The 27,035-nt window shown below is 42.2% G+C and overlaps 1 protein-coding gene across 1 annotated transcript in view; it reads left to right on the top strand.

The window, feature by feature from the left end:
- Positions 1-26,833, top strand: part of RAB1A (RAB1A, member RAS oncogene family) — a 1,040,437-nt gene extending 1,013,604 nt beyond the window's left edge. Inside the window, exon 5 of the mRNA XM_044060138.1 lies at positions 23,633-26,833. Coding sequence (XP_043916073.1) covers positions 23,633-23,830 — 198 coding nt within the window. The 3' untranslated portion in view covers positions 23,831-26,833. The remainder of the gene's footprint in view (positions 1-23,632) is intronic.
- The last annotated feature ends 202 nt before the right edge of the window (positions 26,834-27,035 follow it).

Genomic DNA, 27,035 nt, shown 5'->3' with positions numbered 1-27,035 from the left:
GGTCTACTGCAATACTGATACCAAATACAGACTGAGTGGTGCAGTGTGATAGCTTTAAAGGGGCATGATGTGTGTGTATGTGTGTCAAGCAAGTGTGTTCTGTAGCTGGAGTTATGCATACAAAAAGCACAAAGAGAAATGGGAGAGCAAGCAACTACACCCACTGGGGCTGCCTCAAGGATAACAAAGGGATGGGGGGGTTAGAGCAAGACATAATCCTGACAGCAGTAGGGATGATCGCCATCTGCAACTGACACTCATTCATTCATTGGGTGCAAACAGGCTGCCTGATCTATGGGAGGGCTGATAATTGTCAGGCACAGGGGGAGAAAGAAGAGCAGAAAATAAAACCTAAATGATGACTTCCAAATGTCAAACAGCTCTCTGATGGCCTCCTCTTGATGTACCCTTTGCTCAGTAATGTAATTACACACGCACACAGTTCATTCACTCCACCAATCGCTGTCTCATACACACATGCAGGCACGTCTACATTCATACACACACACACTCTGCATTCATTCATTTACCGATCGCAGTCTCATACACACACGCAGGCACTTCTACATTCATACACACACTCTGCATTCATTCATTTACCGATTGCGCTCTCATACACACATGCAGGCACGTCTACATTCATACACGCACTCTGCATTCATTCCTTTGCCGTTCGCTTCATACACCCAAGCAGGCACTTCTACATTCATACACGCACACTGCATTCATTCCTTCACTGATCGCTCTGTGCCTATTTTCACACCAGGAATCAAGCACCTTAGTTATGCTACAACTCTTCAATGGGGACCACAGTGTTTGATTTGTAAATTTCGCTTTTGCTTAAAATTATTTTTGATGTTTCTCTTAGTTTAGCTACATTTTTTATCTGACAGAGATCCACAAGTCTCTGATGACTTTCCAGTTTGTCTTTTGTTTGTATTCCTCCTTTTTCCCAGTGAGGGGAAGGAGGAAGTGAATGCTGCCTACCTGCCGGAAGCTCTTAGTATAGTATTATTTTAACGGATCGTTATAACTAGTCAGGGCACTCAACTGATGGAATGTTTATTTCTGTACTGTTAACACAAAACAAAGGTAAATGTGCAATACCTGTATGCTCCAGAATAAGTTGCCAATAAGCTTGTTTTTGGAGGTGGAAGGAAACTAAGTACCAGAAAAGTGTTCAGCGATGTAGACAGAAAACATGCAAATTCCAACAAGTGACCATGTACAATATGATAGCATACATTCCTGAATGTTACCTGATGTGATACAATGTTAAGAGTAGGAGGCCATGGAGGTTTGCAGAGGGGAGAAAGAACATTCTGATTTACTGTCTTCTTCTTGCATGGCAAGCGCAGAATGTTCACTCGCACTACAGCCCTAGGGATCAGAGGCAGCGCTATTCGCTCACACTAGTCTTCTTTTTCTATGCAAGTGCCATAAAGGGGCCAAGACTCAAGAATAAGGTGGCTACGGTCACACCGATGCTATAAAACACCTTTGACCCAGCACTGAATGTAGAAATCGGCGAATAAAGTGTCTCTCTACTCTCACGCTCATTTTTTTCGTGATTTTGCAAGTTTAATAAAATGATATCAAAACTGCCAACACCCAGGTTCTGAATCCATTTAATTATTATAAGAAGCAGCAGACTGCCACATAAATATGACATACATATATCACACAATGACAACAAGTAAAGAAAGAAAGTTTAGGTCTGGGGCTGAAGTAGTTTGGCAAGTGGCAGCTTGGATTTCAAGAATCCAATTGGCTGTCACCACTTGCTTCACGGAAAACATACAGTATCGGCTTGCAGATACACAGTGCATAGCAAGCCGATTTTCTACAAAATGTTAAATACAAACATGGTGTTACACCATCATGAAAACAAAGTTGAGAAGGTACCTGACAAAGTTCAGGTACTTTTCAACTTAATTTCTAACAGTGGAGCTAAAAAGGGACTGTGAATTTACCGGCACTTGTGGAAGGCACTCTGGTGAAACAGCTTACTTTTTCAAGCGCCTCACAGAGCACTCAGGTGTAAGCACTAAGGCACCCTGAGAAGGTACTCTGGAGTTATTGAGTTAAGGAGTGCCTCGAGTGAGTGCATTTCGAGATTTAGACTTCTAGCGTTGAGTAGCATTACCCTCAGTTTTTGCTTGCCTGTTCCTGTTATGGTGGTGAATTTATTTGAACCTTGCCTAAAAAATGCACTATAGGGCCAGCAAGAGCCTTAGCCAGTATCCAGAATCCCAGGGGCAACAGGTGTAGGCCGTCTGTGGCAAAGCATCGTGGTCTGTCGACCATGTCATCCCAAGCAGACAGATACTGGATCTCCTTAGAATGACACCAGAAGCGTAGCCAGTTGTTGAAGTCAGTCATTTTGTCCTTGTACTGCGGTATCATTCGGGGTGATGGCAGAATGCTACTCAGGGCTAGGGTCATACCTGCCTGGGCTACAAGATCGGAGAGCTCTTCCTTGTCTCTCTTCATGTAGCCCAAAGAGGTACGTCTCAGGTTATTCACACCAACATGGACAATGACAGAGTCATATTTGTACTTGTGGAGTGACCTGAGTGCTTGGGTTATGTGGCGGATCCTGGCACCCGACAGGCAGCTGACAGTAACTTTCTCCTTGTTTAGCTTGGTGAGTGAGACATCATTGTGCCTGACTATAGACTCACCTATGACTAGTGTGTTGGGTACGTTGTTTTGCCTTATTGGCTGTAGTTGAGTAGCACACTGAGTCTGTGGGCTATGTGTCATTTGGGTTGTGTTGGGGGATGGAGGTTGCTTGTGTTTCTGCTTTGGAGGTCTCTGTTGCTTAGATTATTATTGAGAGCCTCCGCAAATGTTTTTGTGTTGCTATGTGTGGACTTTGGTGGTGTAGATTTAGTGAGTCTATGCGATGTGTGGTGTGGTGCAAATGTTTACCTTCTCATGTCTGTCAAGTTCAGTCTTGGTTGGAGAGAGCCTTACCTCCAGTTTGGCTAGATAAGTGCATCTCTGCATGTAGTGTTGTGTGGTAGGATTGATGAACAATGCATAATATCTCATCACCTGTAACAGAGAGACTACATGTCAGTTTACAAGTTGTGTGTCTCGTTGTCCGCTTCAAAATGATGCATCATTTGTGCCGTCACCATGCTCCCTTGCAAAGATATGGGCATAATAATGAGAAATATTGGAAATGTATCATTTTTATAATCCTACAAGAATAAACAGCGATATCTGTACATGTGTACAGCATACAGACAGTTATTTTATCATGTTGTAAGGACTAACACTGTCTTTAAAATGAGGTATCACTTGGCATATTTACATACTCCCTAGCAAGGTTATTTACCGACATATGAAAACAATCTTAATTTCCATAGCCTTAGTCCTAAAAAAACTGTATTTGTACATGTATACAGCTTACAGACACAGTTCTTTTATCATGTTGTACCTGATACTGTCTTCAAAATGAGGCTTTACTTAGCACAATAACTTTCTCCCTAGCAAAGTTATTTACCAAAATATGAAAAAAATAATGTTCATAACCTTAGTCCTACAAAAACTCGTAATATCTGTCATATGTACAGCATAGAGAGACTTGTTTTATCATGTTGTAAGGACTGACACCCTCTTTAAAATGAGGTATTACTTAACATGTTGACAACTTCCCTAGCAAAGGTATTTACCAAAATATGAAAAACTGTCATAACTCTCATAACCTAAGTCCTAAACAAACTGTGATATCTGTATGTGTGCAGCCCAAGGGCACAGTTATTTTACCATGTTTTAAGGACATGCTTCCTTGCAAAGATATTTACCAGAATATGAGGAAAATTCATAATTTTCATAACCTTAGCCCTAAAAAAACTATCTGTACATGTGGACAGCATACATACAGTTTTTACCATGTTGTAAGTATGAATACTGTCCTCAAAATGAGATTACTTTGTTGACGTGTTCCCTATGTGAATAACAGTGGGAACTGATAAGAGTTTTACCTGTCAAGTGATAATGACTCCGTTAAATTGTAACTACACATTGTAAATTAATTGTGATAATGAGTTGCATTTCATTATTGCAAGGTTCTGCATGCTCAGGAAAATGTGATATATACTCAACAGGTTATGTATAGGAATTAATTACATTCCTTCTGGAAAACTAACTACTCATCAAAACTTTGAAATCATACCCTAAACTAACCCTAAAAAGACCCGTGGTTAGTGACCATTTATCTGCACAGTATTTTACAGTTCTGCAGTCCTGAATAAATGTAGCTCAATGTGGAATAAGGACATTATTATCAGATGAAAGGAGGTATAGGCAGCAAAATCAAATCTACTCAGATTACCAGTGTTGTTGTAGGACACCAAAAATGTAAATAAAAATAAAATGGAATAAAATACATTAGTGCACAAATGTCTGCTTGCAAATTCCATCTGGCTCATCATCAGGAAGGCCATTACTGAACTGTCCCAGATTGAGCAGAATAACAGAATTACTAGGTTAACAACTGATTTATGTGACTGCACTGCAAGGTCTGCTTAGAAAATAACTCCCCGTCATCGGTATGAAGTTAATGCATCACAAATAAGCCCATCTCTAAAGTCAGACGGAGAAAGCTAAAATGTCTCAGATGTTAGTATGCTGAAGTTTACTCAGTATTCCCCATACTTAGTGACCCCCCATAACTGCAGACATTTCAAAGGCAAATACAAAGGAGAGAGAAAAGATGTCGCCACTGTTAGAGAAGCTCTTTGAAAAGACATGCATTTCAGAGTGAGTTTCTTCATCACTCATTAGTAATACCGGAGAGCAGAGGTAGAAGTTTGATAAAAGAAATGAACACAGAAATTAGGACTGTCCATAGAGATTCATGCAATATAACAAATTGAACCAGTCACCATACAATTTGTTGTAACATAACATGTTTATGCAGTCCTGTGTGTGTATCATCATTCAATGATTATTCGACTGTGGGTGACGCATCTACAGAGCTATTCTAACAAGTAGTGATGCTAATGTTGAGCCACTGCAATACAATAAATGCTAATCGGGGCTGACTGCTTATTGATCTGTTTAGATATTTGACTGCATAGTACAATTACTAGCATACCGATGTACAAAATAATGTATTTAATCCCAACTTGTACCAGAGTTTGTTGCATTCAGCAGGTTGTGTGACTCAACTGTACACATATCCTTAGGTCCCATGACACTACTAGAAATGGACTACAACTGGTTAAAAAAAAATCGTTAAAATGTTTTACATCATCCAATTCTAAATTGATGCCAGTTTAGCATATCTACTGTACCAGCTTTTTAAATCCATTCTAGCAGGTCTCACTCACCTTTCTACTAACAATATAAAATCGTGTTATCCTAAATTTAAACTCAGCTCCCTAAATTGTGGACCCTTACTGTTTGACATATTTTTAGCTATAACAAGCACACAGCTCACCCACCCATTCATTCCACTGGAAAAAGAAATTGTCCATATCCATCTGTCAGTGATAAGCCACACACATCCAGCTAAAATAAAGCATAATCAACAGGTCCATATTAGTGCTGCCTTCTGTTTATTCAGCTTGTCCACTATTTCCATTTTTTAAACATATTTCTCTCAAAACAAAACATAAATTCCAAGTTTCCACATCAACTTCAACAGTCAGTTTACCAAAAAAAAATGCAGGCAGAGTCCACTTTCCGTCTATGTATGAGCAATACACCTCCTATTGACACGCCTCATTTGTCAGTACGCTTTGTCATCTGACATTTACACCTCCCCTTTCATAAATCGCTAGTCCATTAAAATTATAACACTTCATATTTGATATGCAGGTTAGTTTCTTATTGCAACATTGCAGTTTTACAGTTTACAGTGTAAGCATGCTCATTTCTGAAGGCACAGACTGCGTTATCACCCATGCCGGCCTTCGGAATGCAAACTGGTTCACAGCATCTGCATTCAGCCCGAGCCTCCATTCCCTCCTGTCAGTCCAAAGTTTCTGTCAGACAGTCTTACTTTTTTTCTTGATCTCAGCAGACAAATAGCAAGCTAGTAAGCTGGTACTTTATTGAAGTGAGTCATGGTATTAAAAAAAAAACTCTGTTGCAGCTCGTTTCATGTTAGACTCTGACTGCGACAGTAGGTTTGTTAGTAAAGTAAGCAGGTTGAGTTTGTGTAAGTGGGTAAGAAATTATAGTCCACTACAGGATTTTATATAGTGCTCACAGGATGGGAAGTAACCAGTGCAAAGCAATAAATAAGAGTATGTGCTTGCTTTCAGAATGTGGGGTAAGATATGATAAACTGGTTAACGAATGTAAGATTTCAGGGTTTGAAATTCCTGTTTTAGAAGCTTTCAGAACAAAATGTTACAAATGGAATTTGAGGGGGCGATTGACACTGAGCAAGTGAAAATTGATATGGTATTTGTATTGAGCAGTGTACGTGAATGTGTTTAACAAAGAATAGGATAAGAAAAAAGGCGTCTGAAAATTTACAAAGATGGTTATGGTCTGAAAGGAAGTGTTCCATTTTGTGAGCTGAATGGAAGTGTATACTTTATTTTAACTGTTTTTTTTTTGTTATGCTGATACTCTAAGATATTTTTGTATTTTATATTAGACTTCTATCCTTTGTATGATTTGTGATTTCTACCAACATAGTCCTGTTTAATTCTTTGACCGCAAAATGAACCCGATTTTCTCAGTAATGTTCAATACGACCATCAAGTTACTCCTTGTTGAAACCTATGTTGAGAAGGTAACTGACAAAATTCAGTTACTTTTTCCACTTATTTTTCAACAACAGCTTTAAATTAGGGTTGTAAACTTACTCGCGCTTGTGGAAGGTACTAGGGAGTAACATGATGCATTTCCTCTTGTCTCATAGCATGCTTGGATTTAAGCACAGAGGCGCCATGGGACGGTACTCTGAGTTGAATTGAGCAAAAAATAGCTACCTTTACAGACTGTGCAGAAAATAAAGAATTACAAAAGCTTATGCATTCAGCAAGCCAAGTCAGCAAGCATACATTGCAGTGTGGCTTTGACGCTCTAGAGGTATCTTGCAGGGCAGCAATCACTGGTTCTGTACTGAGAAGGCATGCTTGGCTTAAGGAGCAGACCTTGTCAGACAATGTCCGATCAAAATTACTAGATGCTCCTTTGAATAAGGACAATCTGGCACCAAAGCAGAAGAGGTTCTTAAAAAGATAGAAGCAAAAGCTAAATCTGTGCAGACAGTCAAAGATTTCTTGCAAGTACAGCCTCCTAGATTCAGTAGTCTTTGCTCCTCGAAACATTGGTCCTTTCCAGCCCCCTCTAGGCCATCTCAAACTAGACCCAGGGGAAGCAAACCCCCCCCCCCCCCAGACTACAGTCTCAGGGTATGCAGAGATCTAAGCAATGGAGTGCCTCCACTTCAAAAACAGAGAGTGCTAAGCCACCCCCTTACGGGAAGAATTCCCAATGACTTCTCAACTCCACTCCCCACCTCTGCCCAGCTTCTTGTGCCCCTAGGAGGAAAACTTGCCCATCATGCAAAAAACTGGATTTCTATTACTAAAGACCGATGGGTCATCAACATTGTATCCCAGGGGTACAAATTTTACTTCCACTTATTGCCAACCCCAATAGGGTTCCCAGACCTTCCTCCAAACTAGTGGGCAGAGGCACAAAAACAAGTTAAATCCCTGCTCTCTATAAGGGTAATTCAACCTGTTCCTGTGAAACAGATGGGTCAAGAGTTTTATTCCAGACTTTTGCTTGTACCCAGAAAAGTGGGCACTTGGTGCCCAATCCTAGCTCTTTTCATTCTAAAAAACCTTTCAGGTGGTACCAAAATTCAAAATGCTCATCCTGCAGCAGCTTCTTCCTATGCTGGCCAAAGTTGTCTGGTTAGCTACCCTGGATTTAAAAGAAGCCTTTCTGCACATCCCTATAAGGGACTCATGCAGGAAATATCCGCTTCAGGGCAGGATCTATGCATTATCAGTTCTCTGCACTTCCCTTTGGCTTATCCACTGCTCCCAGAGTATTCACAAAATGCCTGGCTCCAGCAATTGCTTACTGCAGACAGAGAAAATTCAAATTTACCTGTACTTGGATGACTGCCTGATTCAGGCAGATGGTCAGGAAATGCTGTTGCAGCACCTGACATTTGTCAAAAACCTTCTAACCTCCCTGGGGTATACCATCAACGAAAAGAAATCAAAACTAGTCCCCAGTCAAAAGATTGTATTCCTGGGAGCAAGCTTGGACACAGCATCCCAGATGGCATTCCTTACACCAGAAAAACAAGCCTATCTGACAGACTACTTCAGTCAGATGGCCACCAGAACCCAGCTATCCACAATGAAAGACCTGCAGGCCCTAGTTCATGGGCCTCATGCATCCTAATTCCATATGCTGGACTGCATATGAGGAAACTTCAGTGGTACTTAAAAAGGCTTTGGTACCAACATTCTCAGGACCTGGAAACAGTCATTCCTGTCATACTTTGTCTAAGGACAGTTTCTTTGGTGGGCAGCAGCATGCAACCACAAGGGACTACTCTTTACTCAACCCCATGCCTCCCAGACCAACCACAGGTGCATCAGATTATGCCAGGGGGGGGGGCTCACCTGGACGACTAGTGCATTCAGGGCCACTGGAGCCAAAGTCAAATTCATTTTGCACATAAAGCTGTGCAGCACGCTCTAACAGCTTTCAGATCCCTACTCTCACCAGGACCCTGCTAATAGACACCACCACAGTTATGTGGTACATCAACAAGCAGGGGGGAACCCATTCTTACCCACTCTGTAGGCTAGCCATGGCCCTGTGCAACATGGCCTTGGACACACAGGTCCATCTGCAAGCTCAATTCCTGCCAGGCAAACAAAACTTGCTGGCAGACGACTTAAACAGAAATCTCCTAGACCCACATGAGTGGCAATTAGAGCCCAGCACCTTCAGCCTTCTGATTCAGAAATGGGGGACCCCAGAGGTGGATCTCTGCCTCCCCTTGCAATCACCAGCTCAGCAAATTCTGAACCAGGACTCCTCACAACAGGGCCTGGAAAGTGGATGCCCAATCCTTCCAGTGGATAAACCTCTCTATGCATTTCCCCCTCTGCCCCTTCTCTCAAGACTATTGCTTAAGATAAGACTGGACTGACCAAGGACAGTTCTGATTGCCCTGGACTGGCCATGCCAGCACTTGTACCCACTCCTGCGCAACCTGTCACCTGTGCCACCCTGTCACCTACCCCAGAGCCCCACCCTGCTCACTCAGCAGGGGATATACAGATCTTGGATCCACAACTGCAAACCTTAAATCTTGCAGCCTGGCTTATTCCTTGAATTCTTCACCAGTGCCCAGCCTAAGCAAGCAGGTACTGGACGTCATTCTTGAAGCCAGAAAACCCAGTACAAGGAAATCCTGTGCTGATAAGTGGAAAAGGTATTGCTCCTGGATTCAGTCTAAAGGAGAGGACGCATCTATGCCCTCCCTACCTCTAATCCTGTATTACTTAGCAGATCTACTCCACAGAGGCCTATCCTTTTCCTCCATTAAGATCCATGCCTCTGCCATCTCTGCTCATTACAACTCTGAGTCGCCCCTATTCTCTCACCCTCTCATCAAACAGTTCCTGAGAGGGGCAAACAACTTTTAAGACCACCAAGGAGAGCACCCACCCCTGCTTGGGACCCTGACTTTGTACTGGAAAAGCTCACACTGCCCCCTTTTGAGCCTGCAGTGTCAGCAGACTTAAAATTCCTCTCTTGAAAAACAGCATTACTCCTGGCCATCACTTCAGCGAGAAGAGTGTCTGAGCTACAAGCACTTATGGCCGTGGAACCCTTCATTAGTTTTCATGCTGATAGTCTCCCTTAGGACTAATCCTTCCTTTATGGCCAAAGTGGTGTCCATTGTGGCTCTCAACCAATCTATCCATTTGCCAGCCTTTTTCCCCTAATCCTCAAAATAAAGGGGAAAAGATCCTGCACTCTTTGGACGGGCACAGACAGCTCAGATTCTACCTGGATAGGAAACCTGACCAGTTACTACTCAGTTTTGCACCAGGGGCAGAGGACAAGGCCATTTCAAAACAGACATTTTCCGAATGGATAGCATACTGTATCCATTTCTGCTGCAAACACCATGGGAGACCAACCTCTCAGGGGGTCAAAACACATTCTACTAGGGCAACTTCTACCTCTACAGCATTAATCAGGGGAGTCCCTACCAGGGACATTCTGGAGGCTGCTACCTGGAGCTCTGTACACACATTCACCAAGCATTACCACCTGCTTATATTTTCTAAATCCAGGGCTGGTTTTGCACCTGCAGTCCTGCAGGGCATTCTAGCAAGCCCAAACACTTCTTGACTGCCTCCACCCTTTCTACAGCTGTGGGACTCTACCCAAGTGTGATTACTGCAATAGTGAAACACGAAGAACATAGTAAGTGACATGGTAAGTGTACACAACTGTACTTTTTCCTTCTTCCTACTCTGTTGTAGCATATGTAAGGCAGCAAACTTGTTCTGAGGTATTGTAGTGTAGCTGAGACATTGTGGGTAGAGGGAGGAGCTTGAGAGTTGGATCCGTAAGTCTGAGATATGCAGCCGTCAGTTCCGAGGTCAGATCCGTAAGCCATACTTAAAGAATGAAAATGGACAACACAGATGTGTAGTTATGGTGAGTACATAACTGTAATTTTTCAGTGGGAGCAAAGTAAAGTTCCCTTTGAACAGAAACCATCTTTGTTACAGGTGAATATACCAAAGTCTGCAGCTGCTGTTTTGCTGCTTTGGAAAATGTTTTGCTCACTGCTACCAGCTTACCTGATAGTTACCCTCTTCCCCCCCAGGAAGTCTGACAGTTTGTACAGGGTATCTCAGATTTCGGACGTATGTTTTCCAACCCTAAGGCAAATCCATCACTGCTTTCTTTATCCCAGACTACTGCTGCTAATCCCATTCCCTCTGACAAGAATGAGAAAGCTTAATTTCATCTCTGAGAACATGCAAAAGCTAATGGTTAGCCTTCCCTCGTCTGAAGTTAAAACAAAAAAAAGCTTTAACTACTTCAGTTGTGCATACATGCCCTGCTCATACAGGACTTTGCAATAAAAATCAAAATTGTTCCTGCAGGCTGTTTACATTTTTTCAAAAGACAATGTTCCTGCAGACTGACTAAGCAGGTCCATGGAAGACCCCCACAAATGGATGTTGAACCAAGAGGTCTTCCTGGATGTAGCCCACAGGTGGGGTGCTCCTCAAACAGATCTTTACAGCCTACCCGAACAGAAGCCTGAAGTTGTTCTGATCCAGGACTTCTACTCTCCGTACACTGAGGGTGGATGCTGTGTTCTTCACCTGGTGAGTTCCTTTTTGTACCCCCAAATCCCAAAGGAACAAAAGAAAATTATGCTAGTTGACTCCCTTCTGGTTTAGGCAGCATTGGTCCCTTCTCATCCACCCAGCCAGGAACCATCATTTCAAGTTTAACCCACAAAATGGACGACTTACACAGTAAAAGAGCTCTATAGTACACCCAAGCTTGCAGGCTCCGTCTAACTCGGGTAGAGTCTTTATCCCTTTACAATAATTTTCAGAGGATGTGCTCCAGGAGGTGAGAACCTAGCACTAGAAAAATTTACATCTCCAAGTGAAAAAGATTTCCAGTCTAGTGTCTAATGAAGATGCTCTTTGGGTGGGCATTTCTATTGCTTCTTATTTGTGCAAGTTATTCAAAAGTGGACTAGCCGCTTACTCCATCAAGCCATGCTTGTCTGCTTTTTCTGCCTGCATGCCTTTAAATCCACCATTGCTTACCACTACCGTACCTGTACCCTCTCTGCAGATTTGATTTGATGGCCTGGGAAATGGCATCTCATCGCAGCTTCTCTTCAAATTTCAAGTATTCCCTACAGGAAAAAGTTGATTGCAGGCAAGCTGTGCAGGACCATGACACACTCAAGAATGAAAAGTTCTCCATGGGGTCTTCCATGATTTGCCTCAGGTAAATTTGTTTTCCTCTTCAGATCAAACAACTAAAGACTTGTTCTGCTCCAAGATCCCTTGCAAACAGGCCAGAAGATGGATGGTTTCTCATTTCCATGGACAGAAGTGTTCCTGAATGCTTTTACACCTTTTCCGCTGATATCCAGGGTTCTTCTAAAGATCCAGAAGAGCTCCCCAAAATGGTGGTGGCTTCCTTTTTGGCCCAAGCAGCAGTGGCTCTCCCTTCCTTTCAGTCTACCTAAGGGCAATTACCACAGGCTGGATTTAATCATACACATGTTTAAATACACCCCAGCGTGAAAGCTGCCTGGATTTTAGAATTCTAATGACTGTTAGGTACCTTTTCACAGAGGACAAGCAGCAGGTGTTAGAGGTGAAAATTAAGAATGTTTTCGAGTTGGTGGCAGTTCAAGAACCAGGACCCTCCTCGAGCCGGGCTACCTCTGATTCTTGGTTTACTTCAGCTACTGTCCTCAGGCTTGCCTTATTCCTCTCAAGGTTGGTTTGTTCACCATTTCTGCTGGTCTGCACTTAGATCCCACCTTTTTAACCATTCTCAAGTTAAGCAGTTTTTCAAAGGTGTACCTGGCCACCTAGAAAACAGGTGGCTCCTCCTTGAAGTTGAAGTCTTAACTTTGTGTTTGAAAAGCGTACTGTTTCCATTTGAACTAGGTCATCAGGACTGACTTTTGTAGTTCTAAACATGGAAGACTTTTTTTTTACTCATTACTTGGATTTCTGCTAGGAAAGTATCCGAGTTACAAGAACGTATGGTGAGTTGACACTATCTCATTTTTAATAAGGACGTGGTTTCTAAGAGAACTAGCCCTCCTTTTATGCCCGAAGTGGTCTGACTTCTTGTTTGACCTGTACATGTTCCGTTTTTTTTTTTGTTTTGTTTTTTTTTTTTCCTGATCGCATGAGCAAGGAAAAAGGATTTTTCACACTCCGTTCACAGGCAGCTTAAGCAGCTTCCTGAACAAAACTTTATAGCCTTCTGGGAGGCCGATCAGTTTTTTTCTGCTGTGAAGGTAACCAGAAAAGACAAACTCAAGACAGTTTCCTGATGGTTGTCACAAGTTGCTTTTTTCCTCCTAAACTTTTCTTCCCTCCCACTACATACTGCTTCTCCACCTCTACCAACTTGGTCTTAAAAAAAAAAAAAAAAACTTCCGGGGCTATCTTCGTTACCCTCTCAGCAATCTACTTTTTCTTGTAAATTACTATATTTATATGTATTGCTTAGTCTCATTTATTGTAAGATGTCATGATACCTTGTATTTTCTGACATGTCTAGAATGTATGTATTGCAATGTAAAACCTTGTAAATGTCTAGAATGTATGTATTGCAGTTATAAAACGTAAGTTCTTTATGTGGAGCTTTTCTCCACTGGTCTCCACTGAAAATGGGCCACCTGGTTAAAAGAAAAATAAAATAATTCTCTGTCCATAACCCACTCTGTGGCATATTGGAAAGGTTTGGACCAAGTTTTCTAGAGACTGCAACTTAGTTCTCTGTATGTACTTCACTGCAAACTGAATTCCTTTTCCCATTCCAGAACAGACTATGCTAGGACCGTTTTCCAGGGGCCTTTGGTTTCTCAGTTTACTTTCTTCCTCACTTAGTTTCTGATTTATGGTAATTGAGCCAAATAGCTTAGGCTATGGCAGCAGTGATCTAATTTTGAACACAGAGCAGGTATGCAAGTAGGCTTACCATAACAGTAGATGTAATTTTCAGATTGTTGCAGTAGTTGCCCCTCCAGTCCCCTTCTTTTAGGGTGATTCTTTTTTTTTTTTTTTTTTTCTAAAGGGTGTGGAAGCATGTACCCTTGCAAATACAGTTTACCGTTTGGTATGTTTTCTAGCATGGTTTCTTTCAGGGCTCTTTATCCCCCTCCTCCTAGGCAAGAAAGCTTTGATTATTTTGACACTTAACTATTCTTTTTATTCATAGCCCCTCTCAAGCTGTGGATAGAAGGTGTGGTAGGTGCTGTTTTGCTTTGAAAGATCGCCAGCAGGTAGTGTTATGGTAAGCGTACTTAAACAACTCTACTTTCTTCCAGAGACAAGTACTGTAGTTTTTCCTGTGCCCCCCCTTTTGGGATTCTGTTTTTCAACCTGCCTTAAGCATTGGAATTTTTCAGTTTCGTTTGTGGACTGATATCAATTTCTTAAAACTGATCAATGTGAACCCAAGTGGATTTCCTATTTCATTAGCAAATTTGAGCTTAGCCCAACAGTTGCTCATAGCACACCTTCCTGTAGTTACTGCTCTGAAAAAAGTAAGCAGGTAAGAAAAATTCCACATTGTCTGTGCCAAGAGTATTTCCAATTTGGAAGAGCTAGTGGTATTGAGAGCCTTGTAGGGATATTTACTGGAAGCTTTTTATGTGTACATCATCAGGTTGTGACTTTTGCAACAAAGTTCAGAGTTCTACAGGGAATACTGTCATTTGAGTTGTTTTGGTGCACATGCTAAAGACATCGGCTTCTAACCATTCCTTCTGCTTGACCTGCCAGGGCAGAAACTGATAGACTTCAGGACTTCTGTTTGCTAGTTCATAGGTTCATACTAGGCTATCTGCCCTAGGGCATTTATAAGCCTAGCCAGAGTTGTGTGGCTTTCACCACCCCTTAGGTTGAAGAATACTATACCCATTAGTTTGCCGTGCCTCTGTCAAGCAGTGATACAGAGATGATCCCCGGGGTAAACCTACGATCTCCTATCTACTGGTCAAGATTCCTCTTGAACAGAGCCAGCGAGGTGCTCTGTCTCACATGGACCGGGATTCTGTTCCACAGCATAGGGAGTCTCTGGGTGATGAATCTGTCCCTCCAGCACGTCCTATTTATATCCGTGTTGAGGTTTAAGTCTCTTGCTCTTGTGGCTCTGGTGGATTTGGATTTTTTGAGGTGGAGCATGTCCATTAATTCCGGGTTGGACATGGCCTTGTATGTCAGGCACAGGTCACCTCTGAGCAGACGGAATGCGACTGAATAGAGCTGGAGTTTCTTCAGTCGGGAAGCATATGGCATATTTTTGAGCCCCTTTATCCTTTTGGTGAGGAACTTTTGGGGTCTTTCCAATTGCTGCAGGTATCTGGTAAGATACATTCCGAATGGGGCATTGTACTCGATCATTGGTCTGATAAGTGAAGAGTACAGGGGAACAATGACCTCCCTTGGTCTGGATGTGAATCCCTTCATAATCAGGTGGGCAATGTAGAAGGTCCTCCTAACCACTTTGGCAATGTGAGTGTCAAAAGAAAGGTTACTGTCAACTTGGGTCCCCAGGTCCCTGATGACCTCTTCTGTGCTTAATGGATTGCCACCTATGTGGTAACTTGGGGTTACCTTGTTTTTACCAAAGGGTATGACTATACATTTTTTGGCGTTTAGCTTAAGGCCATGGCTCTGGCACCAGTTATCCGTTTCTATGAGACCTCTCTGAAGGATATCTGTGTCTGATGGATTTTCAACTATGGCGCCCAGTTTGCAGTTATCTGCAAACTTTGTCAGCCACAATCCTCCTATGTTTGCCTGCACTTCTGAAGAGTAGATGCCGAACAAGAGGGGGCCCAGGACTGAGCCCTGTGGGACACCGCTTGTGACCGGCTTGGAGTCTGACATGGCACCAGCAACTCTAACCCTGTGGGTTCTGTCCTTGAGCCAGTTTGCAACCCATCTTGTGACATATGGGTTTACATTTAAGCTGGTGAGCTTTTCTATGATACCCGAGTGGGGTATTGTGTCGAAAGCTTTTGCAAGGTCAAGGTAGGCTGTGTGAACTGCCTTACCCTCATCAATGGCCTTGGTGACTGTTTCAAAAAAGTCGACCAAGTTCAAGAGGCATGATCTGCCCTTGACAAAGCTGAATTGGGTAGGATCCAATGTCTGTAGGTCCCCTATGTCTTTATTTATGAGTTCCATTATGATCCTCTCCATAGCTTTGCAGACCAGGCTTGTTAAGCTTATGGGGCGGTAATTACCAGGGTCCGTAGAAGCACCGCTTTATTTTGATGGGGCACTCTTTTTTTCCACTTGTTCATAGGTTAGTACTAGGCTAACTACCCTTGTGGGCCATTTCAAGCCTAGCCAATTACCCCATGTGAGAATCGAACCCTGCACCTTGTCTTTGTAGGGTAAACACCTTAACCATTATGCCATCCTCCCACCCCTAGTTCTAGTTTTGAAGTTTTCCAGTCCCTTTTATTTGGTACCCACTGCTAACTTGGCATCTGTTTTCGACTTTCTCTTACATTGCCGTTCAGCGCATGGCATATGCTGTTTTTGTTTATTTATTTTTTTAGGTGGGGAGTGGAGTGGTACAGTACTTTTTACTGGAAATGTGTATTTTCTTGTCCATTTAGTATCCTTTGAGTTAAGATTTTATGTGAGCCAGTTATAATGCATCCAGTGCAATTATAGGTTCATAGGTTCATACTAGGCTATCTGCCCTAGGGCATTTATAAGCCTAGCCAGAATGTGTTTGGCTTTTGCCACCCATTTTAAATTTATTTTGCTATGCCCTTTTTCGAGGTTAGTATACTGTTCCTCTGTCTAACAGTGACACAGAAGTGATACCCGGGGTAAACCTACGATCTCCCATCCACTCATCAAGATTCCTCTTGAAGAGAGTCAGTGAGGGACTCTGCCTAACCTGGACTGGGATTTTATTCCAGAGTGAAGGGAGCCTCTGGGTTATGAATCTGTCCCTCCAGCATGTCCTATTTATTTCAGTGCTGAGGTTCAAGTCTCTCGAGCGCGTAGCTCGATGGGATTTGGATTTTCTGAGGTGCCGCACGTCCATTAATTCCAGGTTGGACATGGCTTTATACGTCAGGCACAGATCGCCTCTGAACAGGCGGTATACCACTGAGTAGAGCTGGAGTTTCTTTAACCGGGCAGCATATGGCATCTGTTTGAGCCCTTTGATCCTCTTGGTGAGGTACTTTTGGGGTCTTTCCAGTTGCTGCAGGTGTCTGGTAAGGTACATCCCAAAAGGGGCATTGTACTCAATTATGGACCTGATGATGGATGAGTAAAGAGGCACGATGACCTCCCCTGATCTAGATGTGAATCCCTTCATGATTAGGTGGGCTATATAAAATGTTTTTCCTAACCACTTTGGCCACGTGGTTGTCAAATGAGAGATTGCTATCAACTTGGCTCCCCAATTACTTCTTCTGTACTTAATGGATTACCACCTATGTGGTAATTTGTGGGCACTTGTTTTTGCCAAAGGGGATGACTGTACACTTTTTGGCATTTAGCTTGAGGCCATGGCTCTGGCACCAGTTGTCTGTTTCTATGAAGCCCTTTTGGAGGATGCTTGTGTCGGCTGGAGAGTCGATTATGGTGCCCAGTTTGCAGTCATCTGCGAACTTGGTCAGCCACAGTCCTTCCGTGCTGGCCTGTACCTCCGAGAAATATATACCGAATAAGAGGTCCCAGGACTGAGCCTTGTGGGACACCACTTGTAACTGGTTTGGAGTCTGACATGGCTCCAGCACATGGGGGTTTATATTTAAGCTGGTGAGCTTATCTATAATGCCAGAGTGGGGTATTGTATCGAAGGCTTTTGCGAGGTCCAGGTAGGCTGTGTGGAACACCTTCCCCTCGTCAATGGCCTTGGTGACTGTTTCAGAGAAATCGACCAGGTTTAAGAGGCAGGATCTGCCCTTAAAGCCGAACTGGGTAGGATCCAGTGTCTGTAGGTCCCCAATATCTTTATTTATGAGGTCCATGATGATCCTTTCCATAGCTTTGCAGACCAAGCTAGTCAGGCTTATGGGGCGATAGTTTCCAGGATCCGTTGAGGCACCACCTTTATGGAGAGGGACCACTGTTGCTGTACGCCACTCTTTGGGCACATATCCTGTAGTAAGGCTGAGATTGAACAGTAGTTTTATGTTTGGGTTTAGCTCTTGGAGTTCATGTAGGACGCAGCCCGGGACACCGTCTGGTCCCATTGATGCTGTGTTTTTTGCTTTGGAGAGGGCGGCTCTTACCTGAGCATCTGAGATGTCAGGGGGGCAGCACTCTGCTGGGATAGATATTTTCCCTTTTGGTGGGGGGGGGGGAGTTTGCGCTGAACCTGTCAGCTAAGATGTTGGCAATGTCTGTGGGTTCGGTGTATTTTTTGTCATTTTGGACTAATTCTGAGCATATCTGGGAATTACCACCCAGGTTCCTAACATAACTAAAGAAAGCCTTGTGATTATCCTTAGTGTCCTGTGCAATTTTTCTCTCGAAGCTGGCCTTAGACAATTTTATGAGTGCCCATAGTTTTTTGCTAATACTGATCAGTGATGCCTTCCCTTTTTGGGATTTTGCTCTATCATTTAGTAGCTTACTCCTCCTATTATATAGTTTGTTTATGGCTGGGGTCCACCAGACAGGACGTCTGCCTTTGGAGGATTGGGTCTTGGTTTTATTTGGGATCGCATGATCCATGCATTCCTGAAGGTGTTCATAGAATGCGTTTATAAAGGATTCTGCGGTCTGGGCCGTATTTTCCACAGGCCCGGGGGCTTTGAAGGATTCCACCTCGGTTTTGAGGAGTGTGAAATTTGCTTTAGAGAAGTTTTTTCACTGTGGTTTTCTGGGCAGGGGGTGGGGTCGGGATGTGAATTTCCAGTGAAGATTAGTTTATGGTCTGATCTTACCAGTGAGGGATACACTTCTGGTCTGGAGCATAGAGTCCCCATGTTGGTGATGATCAGGTCCAGTATGTTTTCCCCTCTTGTGGGAGTGGTAACAAGTTGTTCCATAGCATTTGAGTTTATAAATTCTAGGAACCTTTGTGCAAGGGTGTTGGAGCTAGAGTAATGCTCCCAGTCTATGTTTGGGTAGTTGAAGTCGCCCAATATAATGGTGTTTGGAGAGACCTTCATATTGTCCAGTGTTCTCAGGAAGGCCGAGGGGGTTCCTGGGTTTGGGAGGGTGGTCTGTAGCAGGCTATAAACTGGAGGGCAGTTTTACCCACTGTTAGTTGCACATGGATAGTCTCTGATGCTTCGTGCTTTGCCACCAACCTGGAGGTGTGGGTATCTTTGATGAATATCGATACTCCCCCTCCTTTTGTGGTTCGGTCCAAGTTTTGGGGCCGAAAAGCATCGTATGAGGTATAACCTGGTAGTGCTGGGATGCTCTCGGGAGCCCTGAATCAGGTTTCTGTTACTGCACAGATATCGATGTTCTCCATGCTAAGGAGAGTTTCGAGTGCGTGCATCATGAGGTTTAGACTTCTGGCGTTGAGTGGCGTTGAGTAGCATTACTCTTAGTTTCTTATCCCTTGTGATACCTATGGAAGTGGGTTTGTCTTTTGAGCCTTGCCTAAAAAAGGCACTATGGGGGTAGCAAGAGCCTTTGCCAATATCCGAAAGCCCAGGGGTGACAGGTGCAAGCCCGTCCCTAGCGAAGCATCGTGGCTTGTCAAGCATATCATCCCAAGCTGACAGGCATTGGATCCCCTTTGAATGACACCAGTACTTAAGCCAATTGTTGAAATTGATCATCTTGTCTTCATATTGTGGCATCATTCTTGGTGAGGGTAAGATGCTACTCAAGGTCAGGGTCATACCGGCCTGGGCTACATGCTCAGAGAGCTCCTCTGTCTCTCTTCATGTAGTCCAGGGAGGTACGTCTCAGGTGATTCACACCAGCATGGACAATGACCGAGTCATATTTGTACTTGCCTTGGAGTGGCCTGAGTGCTTGTGTTATGTGACGGATCCTAGCGCCCGACAGGCTGCTCACCGTGACCCTCTCCTTGTTCAGCATGGTGAGCAGGACGTCAGTGTGCCTGACGATAGTCACCTATTACAAGTGTATCAGGTGTGTTTAGTCTTAAGGGCTGTGACTGTTCAGCACACAGGCTTTGTGAGATGTGTTGCACGTGTTTTGTTTTGGGGTAGCGGTTGCTTGGGTGTCTGCTTTGGAGGTCTCTGCTACTTAGGCAGATCTTTATTTAGAGCCTCCGAGTATGTTTTTGTGTGATTGTGTTTGGTTTGCTGTCGTGGTAGGTCTATGTGAGATTGGAATTGTTGTGAGTGTGGTTTCCTTCTCCTCCTGACTCTTTATGCCAGTACTGAGTTGAGAGAGCTTAGCCTCCAGTTTGGCTATATGGTTGCATCTCTCACATGTGTTGGAATTTGTTGGGAGGAGGAGAGGGTTGTCTGTGTACATGAGGCAGTTGTAACATTGCCTCAAGATTCCCAGATTCACCAGCTGGACCGGAGAGGAGATCGACAACTGACCTTTGGACATGCTAGAATAATATTGGGAATTCCTTTATAATTGAAAACAAAGGCCAGTGGGGAGTGAGGGTGTAGTGCTTTTAATTTTTAGTGCTTATAGAATTGCTTTAGTGAGCAAGTGCCAGGTAACTTAAGTGCAATGGGTTACAGGTAACTTAAATGCAAAAACGACAAACAGTAACTTTCTTTCAAGTGAAAGAAGGAAATAAGTACAGTAAGCAATGCAGATATCACTAGTGATCCACAGAAGCGCTGAGAAGCTGTGTATTAGGTGGAATTAGCGTTCCAGGGAAATAACAAGCAAACAAACAACAAGCATATAAACAAAGCTAGATTCAGCAGGCCTGGATCTAGTCTATGCTACAGCAAACAAGGTGTACCAATTTCAGTAAGATACAGTTCAAATATTCAGGCACTATAAACCTTTAACCAGAAATTCCCAGCTCAGAAGGGCAGAGTCCAGCCTCTTCTCCCACAAGAGTGCAGACCACGAACCTTCTTAATGTAAAATAACTGGCCTGAAGCCCAAGTGCTTAAACCAGAACTAATGCACTTTAAGAATAACAGACACTGGGCTCTCAATCAGCAGTTCCCAATTTAGAAGGATGAAAGCTACCTGTCCTGCCACCACAGTGCATGCCACAAACCTTCCTAATGTAAAACAACTGGTCTGAAGCCCAAGTGCTTAATCCAAAAGACTTAGAATGATAGCTACACTTTAATCAAGTTACTACCAAGCAGTAATAAATACAATTGAATACTTTAGAGAATGCCTGGATTAGTGCTCAAGTTACACAAACAAAGCTAGATCCAGCAGGCCCGAATCCAGTCTGTGCCACAGCAAACAAGGTGCACCAACTTCAGTAAGAAGCAGTTCAGATATGCATGCACTATAAGCATTTAACCAGAAATTCCCAGCTCAGAAGGGCAGAGTCCAGCCTCTCCTCCCACAAGAGTGCAGACCACGAACCCTCTTAATGTAAAATAACTGGCCTGAAAGCCCAAGTGCTTAAACCAGAATTAATACACTTTTAGATTAACAGACACTGAGCCCTCAATCAGCAGTTCCCAACCTAGAAGGATGTAAGCTACCTGTTCTGCCACTACAGTGCAGACCACAAACCCTCTCAGTGCAACAACTGGTCCGAAGCCCAAGTGTTTAAACCAAAAGGCTTAGAATGAATTACACCAAGCAGTAATAAATACAATTGAGTACTTTTAAGATGATGCAAAAGTAAAATAAAGTAGGTAGAAACACAAGTACAGTAAAAGCAGATGAATTTTTTTTTTTCTGAACAAGTGCTGAGATCAAAGAAACAGATTTGAGTGCTGAAACTAGAAAACTGGCTGGTTATAAGGAAAAAAAATCTAAGCTAGAAGGCTTCCCTCCAACACAGAAGGGCTTGGGGGCTCAGAAGCCTACAAATAGTCTATACCACTTAACAGGAAAGGCAGGAAACAAGCTTAAATTTTTTTTCTGTTTCCCAGATGCTCTCTTTGTACACAGTAGGAGTGCCTGAAATCAGAATATGATCTCACTGCACTCAGTTGAGTAAGCAAATGAGATGGGCCCAGGAGGAGTATCCAAACACAAATTTACAAGAGGGGCGGGCAGTTTCAAGGCCACTAAGATTAACACCAAAACAAAAACAAGGAGGGTGGGTGGGACTAACTGAAGAGCAGAGTCAAAACTTTCAGTTCAGTTAATATTCCTGCAACACAGTTAAAATCAATTTAAATACTGTATTTTTGCGAAAAAAAAGTGCAGATAAAGGTACTTAAATTCTCTTATACGTCCAGTTGAATACAGCTAGTTCTTAGCCGGCCAAAGCTGAGGTTTTTAAGCAGAAAATATTTCACACTGTACCACTTAAATAGGCAAGGACAGGAAATCAAAGAATGTGGCTACCCCCACACCTGTAATTACTAGCAAATAACAAAAGTCAGCAAACACTGACTAACTTCCAGTTCAGTTAATATTCCTGCAACACCGTTAAAATCAATTTAAATACTGTATTTTTTGAAAAAAATGTGCAGATAAAGGTACTTAAATTATCTTATACATCCAGTTGAATACAGCTAGTTCTTAGCCGGCCAAAGCTGAGGTTTTTAAGCTCTGTGTTGGATTTAGTTCCTTCATCCTTGTCATTGTTTCTTGCAGCTTTGAGCCAGTTATGACTGCACTGTAGGTGCCAGGTTATAGGTTCATAGGTTAGTACTAGGCTAACTGCCCTTATGGGCCATTTTAAGCCTAGCCAATTACCCCCAGGTCATAATCAAATCCTGCACCTTGTGTTTCTAAGGTAAGCACCTTAACCATTACGCCAACCTCCCACCCTGGATTTCATTTTTCCTTCCTGGAAAGGAAGGAAGGTGGTTTGTTGGCGGTTTGCTTGATCCATTCTTTTTCCCCATCTGGCCAACCATTTACCGCATTCTCTCCATTAAATACCTACACAGATGGGAGCCTTAATTTTGTACCAACAGGCCCCCATTTGAATGCTTTCTTAGAACCAAAGAATTATGCTAAAATATTTTTGCTTTAATATATTGGGAGGGGGGGTTAAAAATGTCTTTATCATCTGCATTTCTGGCTGGAGTCCCTGTTCATCTTCAGCTGTAGCAGCTAACTTGAATTAGCTTTAATTTACAATTTTCTCATCTGGAGTTGATCATTTTGCTGCGTCAGTCGTAATTCATGTTGAGCTGTGTAAGGCAACATTGGCTTTTGTTTATTTTTGCCTTTCGCCCCTTCGGAGTATGAGTTTTCATCATTAATGTTTCAAGTGTTGATTGTGTTGTGGTGGTGATCATGTCTACAGCATAAGCTGAGTGGACTGCGTAAGGTAGACTACATTCTACGCTTTTATTTTGCTGTAGTTTAATTGGGGTGCTAAATTTGCAGTATTGACTGAGATAAAGTACTTCAAATAGAAAAAAAAATACTTGAGCTAAACAGAAAATGTACACATCTGCTTTTCACTAGCTAAAATGATCCAGTCTGCTTGGCAGTCTGGACTGTAACAGTTGTTGCTGGCTGCTGCCAAGAGTAAAGTTGAATGTGATCAGTTTAAAATACTTCTATCAGGACTAGCCTGTTCTAGCTCTATGATGCGCTGTAATTTGCTGTTAGGATTGCCATGAAGTCTTGAATACTACATTGTTTCAGGAGAAGCCAAAAGCAGAATGAGATTAATAGGAAAAACCTTTGCTGTATGACTGGAAGTACATGAAGCATGTAAGATATTTGCAAGGAGGGCTCAGGCTTAGTACTGTATTTCTTAGCATGCTGTATCATAAAGTAAACCATTAATCACCTAATTCTTGTTCTTTTTCTTATACCTGGGTACATAGGAATTTGCAGACTCCCTTGGAATTCCCTTTTTGGAAACAAGTGCAAAGAATGCTACAAATGTAGAACAAGCCTTCATGACTATGGCTGCAGAGATTAAAAAACGAATGGGTCCAGGAGCTACAGCTGGTGGTTCAGAAAAATCCAATGTTAAAATACAGAGCACTCCAGTCAAGCAGAATAGTGGGGGTTGCTGCTAAGACCTGCTTTTCCTCCTCTCACCTTCCTGATGAATATGAGAAGCCCAAGTGTAAGACAGAGTTGCCTAAATTGTACTGTGTGTAGCCACACTACTACAAGTAAACGTCAGTCCTGCGCCCCCCCACCCTGTCCACAGAAAAGGTCAAAGCTTAAGTGAACAGTACCATCGTATCCCTACAGCTCCTGGTAGCTAACTTCATTTTCAGAAGTGTTCTAAACCTTTACTGTGCAGGTTTATAAAACATTTATAATTCAGATTACTGTATGGATACTGGACTGTTATCTGTATTTTTTCTTTTGTTTGGCGTGTGCTGTTGTGTTTCTGTTGGCATGTTTAAATGTCAGGTTAAACCCTTCTTTGAAGATGAAGTTTTGCCATTTTGTATCCAGCCACAGCACAACATTGTTTGTGACTCTCCATAACATCGATAATGTTTAATGACCTGTTTTTCTGTAAGATCTAATTTGCTAGTACTTTTTGTAGAGAGAAATGGAAAAATTGCACTCTGTTTAGTCTCTTTTTATTCTGTGCATATAAGTAGTGGCTACAAACTCATGTGATATTTTTGTTGCACAGTATGCAACTTTAAACAAAACTGTTTGTACTTACTCTGGAAGTAATACCCAACTATATGGTGGTAAAAAAGTGTCTAAATTCTTAGTAGTGTGATTTTTCTAGGGCTGGCAGGGCTTTCTAAGTTTTTAATTTATTCATTTTTGTGTTTGGCTAAAGCTGTCCCCGTGATATGCATTTGGTTTGCAGCACATCTTTCCTGTGGATTCTTTACATAAACTACATTGCTCTCAGTATTTGCTGTAACTTGTAACACTAGACCATATTTAAAGAGCAGTTGACACCATATTTTAATGCTGAATGCCTGAGGACCTAAAATATAAAGGCATTGTATGCATGCTTCCCAAATTTGTTTTTACAGACTTCAAAAGTGTTTTCAGTAGTAGTTAAATGAAAATGACTGCTGTTTGCCACCCATAAGCTCTTAATGCTGTTTGTAGCATTAACAGATGCATTTTTGCTCGATATAGAACAGTTATACTGCAGTTATACACTCTGCTGTTAGAGGCTTTGATTTTACACAGGAGAAGACTGTACTCTGCTGCTTTAAGGGTTGATGTTTTATACTCTTGACTCTCTGATATAAATAAACTTACAAGTAAAAGTGAAAGAACATAATAGCTCTGAATCCAGACTTTTGATCTTTATATCACTAATAGCAGTTGGGTACCACTTTTATTCCTTGACAGCAACTGCACTTTCAAGTTAAGGTAGTTTATTAAAAGGGGCAGAAATGGAAGTGTTTTATGCACTTGGAACAAACTGGGCTTTTGTAGTGACCATTTCTTTTAGTGCAACAACTGAAGAATGGCAATCTAAGTATTCTGTAACCATCTACATTTCTTGCACTTAAGCCTTTTAGAAACCATTCCATTAGGTTCTGTAATAATCACGGTTTGTTTTTGTTTTATAGTGTTCTGAAAAGGACTTGTACATTTTTTTACTTTAACCTGTTAGTGTGACACTAGGTGATAACCAGTGTCAATTTTGACTTAAGTACCTGTCATGAGATTTGCAGAAGTATGTGCTGCTATGTAGTATTTTGAAGGTATCATCCAGTTTGCTGTTCTGTGTCATTGGTGCTTAATGGTAGTAAATGTTTTGCAGTTTATTTTAGATGTGAAGGGGTAGATTAGTAACTGAGCAACTGCTTCACAGAGGAACTGTACAAGCTGAATACAAGAAAAACAGAAGTGAAAACTGCACAAAAACGCTGCATTTTAAAGACTTCAGTATAATGTCTTTAAAATTGCAGTACCCCTGGAAAGGCTAATCTGTAGTCTATAAAATAAAAACTACTTCAAAGCAGGTTTTCTGTCTTTTTATAGAATTGTGTGCTACTTCCAGGAGCCTAAAGCTTGCCCATGTTTGTGGAAATGTAATTCTCCAGGAGTATGTCGATACAGGCTTGGCATATTTGTAGATCATCAGAAGGGCAGGTATATATGTGTGCTGTTTAATTGTACAGACAGTGCTGCAGTTCTTTGGTAGTACCCAGAATGTTGCATCATTGCGTTTTCATAAGGAACCATAGAGATTGATGGCAGTTGGAGTGAACAGCCAGTCCAGTGGACTTGGACATGAACACATTTTTCCCCAGCCATTTCACTTAGACTTTGCGGGGTATTTTGCCATGCTATTACTGGAAGCTTCTTCTGATGTCATGGTATAGTTATCAGACTGTTCTCTGCCCACAGTCATCTGTTAAGCCACAGATTGTACCACTCAAGAACATGTATTGAAACAGCATATTTTCAGGAAAAATTGATGCCAATTATTTGCCAGTAAGCTGAAAATACAGATGCCATCAGTATGGAAATTGTAAGCCTTGTGTTAGATGTCTTTTCTTTTAACATGTTTTGAATACCAAACTAGACTTTCATTCCTGTGTGTGTATATATACACATGTGAGATGGGTAAGTACGCTACCTGAGATTCCTTATGCCACAAAGTCAGCTCTTTCATTTCACTACATATGGAATCCAGTGCTTTTGCTGTTAGTGGATGTATTAAAAGCACAGTGAATACTGTTTTTGTGCATTTGGTTGGGCGAAAGGAGTCATGAAGCATCTGAATTAATACCTAGCTTATTGGAAAGACAGTTATGTTCTAGAGCTGGGAAGTACGTTCACTGTTTTTGAAGTTTGTGTAGAGAAATCAGTCACTTCGAGACCAGGGGTTCTAAATTTTAGCTGTTTCAAGTGCATACATTTGGGTGTTCATTGCACAGGAATGTGTATATTTTTCATACTGTCCCAGATAAGTTTAAATATTGAAAGTATTGTATAAAATCAAAATACTTGGACATTTCTGAAGAAAGAAATCTATATTGCCGTGGAACCAAAGTGGTGACAGCTGTGGCTCTGTAAGGCATACATAAGGTGGTCACTGTATTACCAAAATCTACAATAAAATTATTGAAATATAATTGTGTTGATTTGTGTACATCCTGATTTTAAACAAGAGCCACCTTGATTTTATCATTGTTACTACTTGGTATTGGAGGTCTTGATGCAAAGATCCATGTAATGCACCACGTCTTTGGAGGCAGTGATGGACTTTTGTCCAGTATCTAAACCTCATCACCCGCAGTCCGTTACCAGGTCAGTTCCACTATTCCACTTTTGAAT

This window comes from Protopterus annectens, chromosome 1.part2 (assembly GCF_019279795.1).
Source record: "Protopterus annectens isolate FY-2018-M chromosome 1.part2, PAN1.0, whole genome shotgun sequence".
NCBI classification, from domain to species: domain Eukaryota; kingdom Metazoa; phylum Chordata; order Ceratodontiformes; family Protopteridae; genus Protopterus; species Protopterus annectens.
Note: the sequence above shows the minus strand (reverse complement) of the source record. Positions and strands in the feature narration are given on the sequence as shown.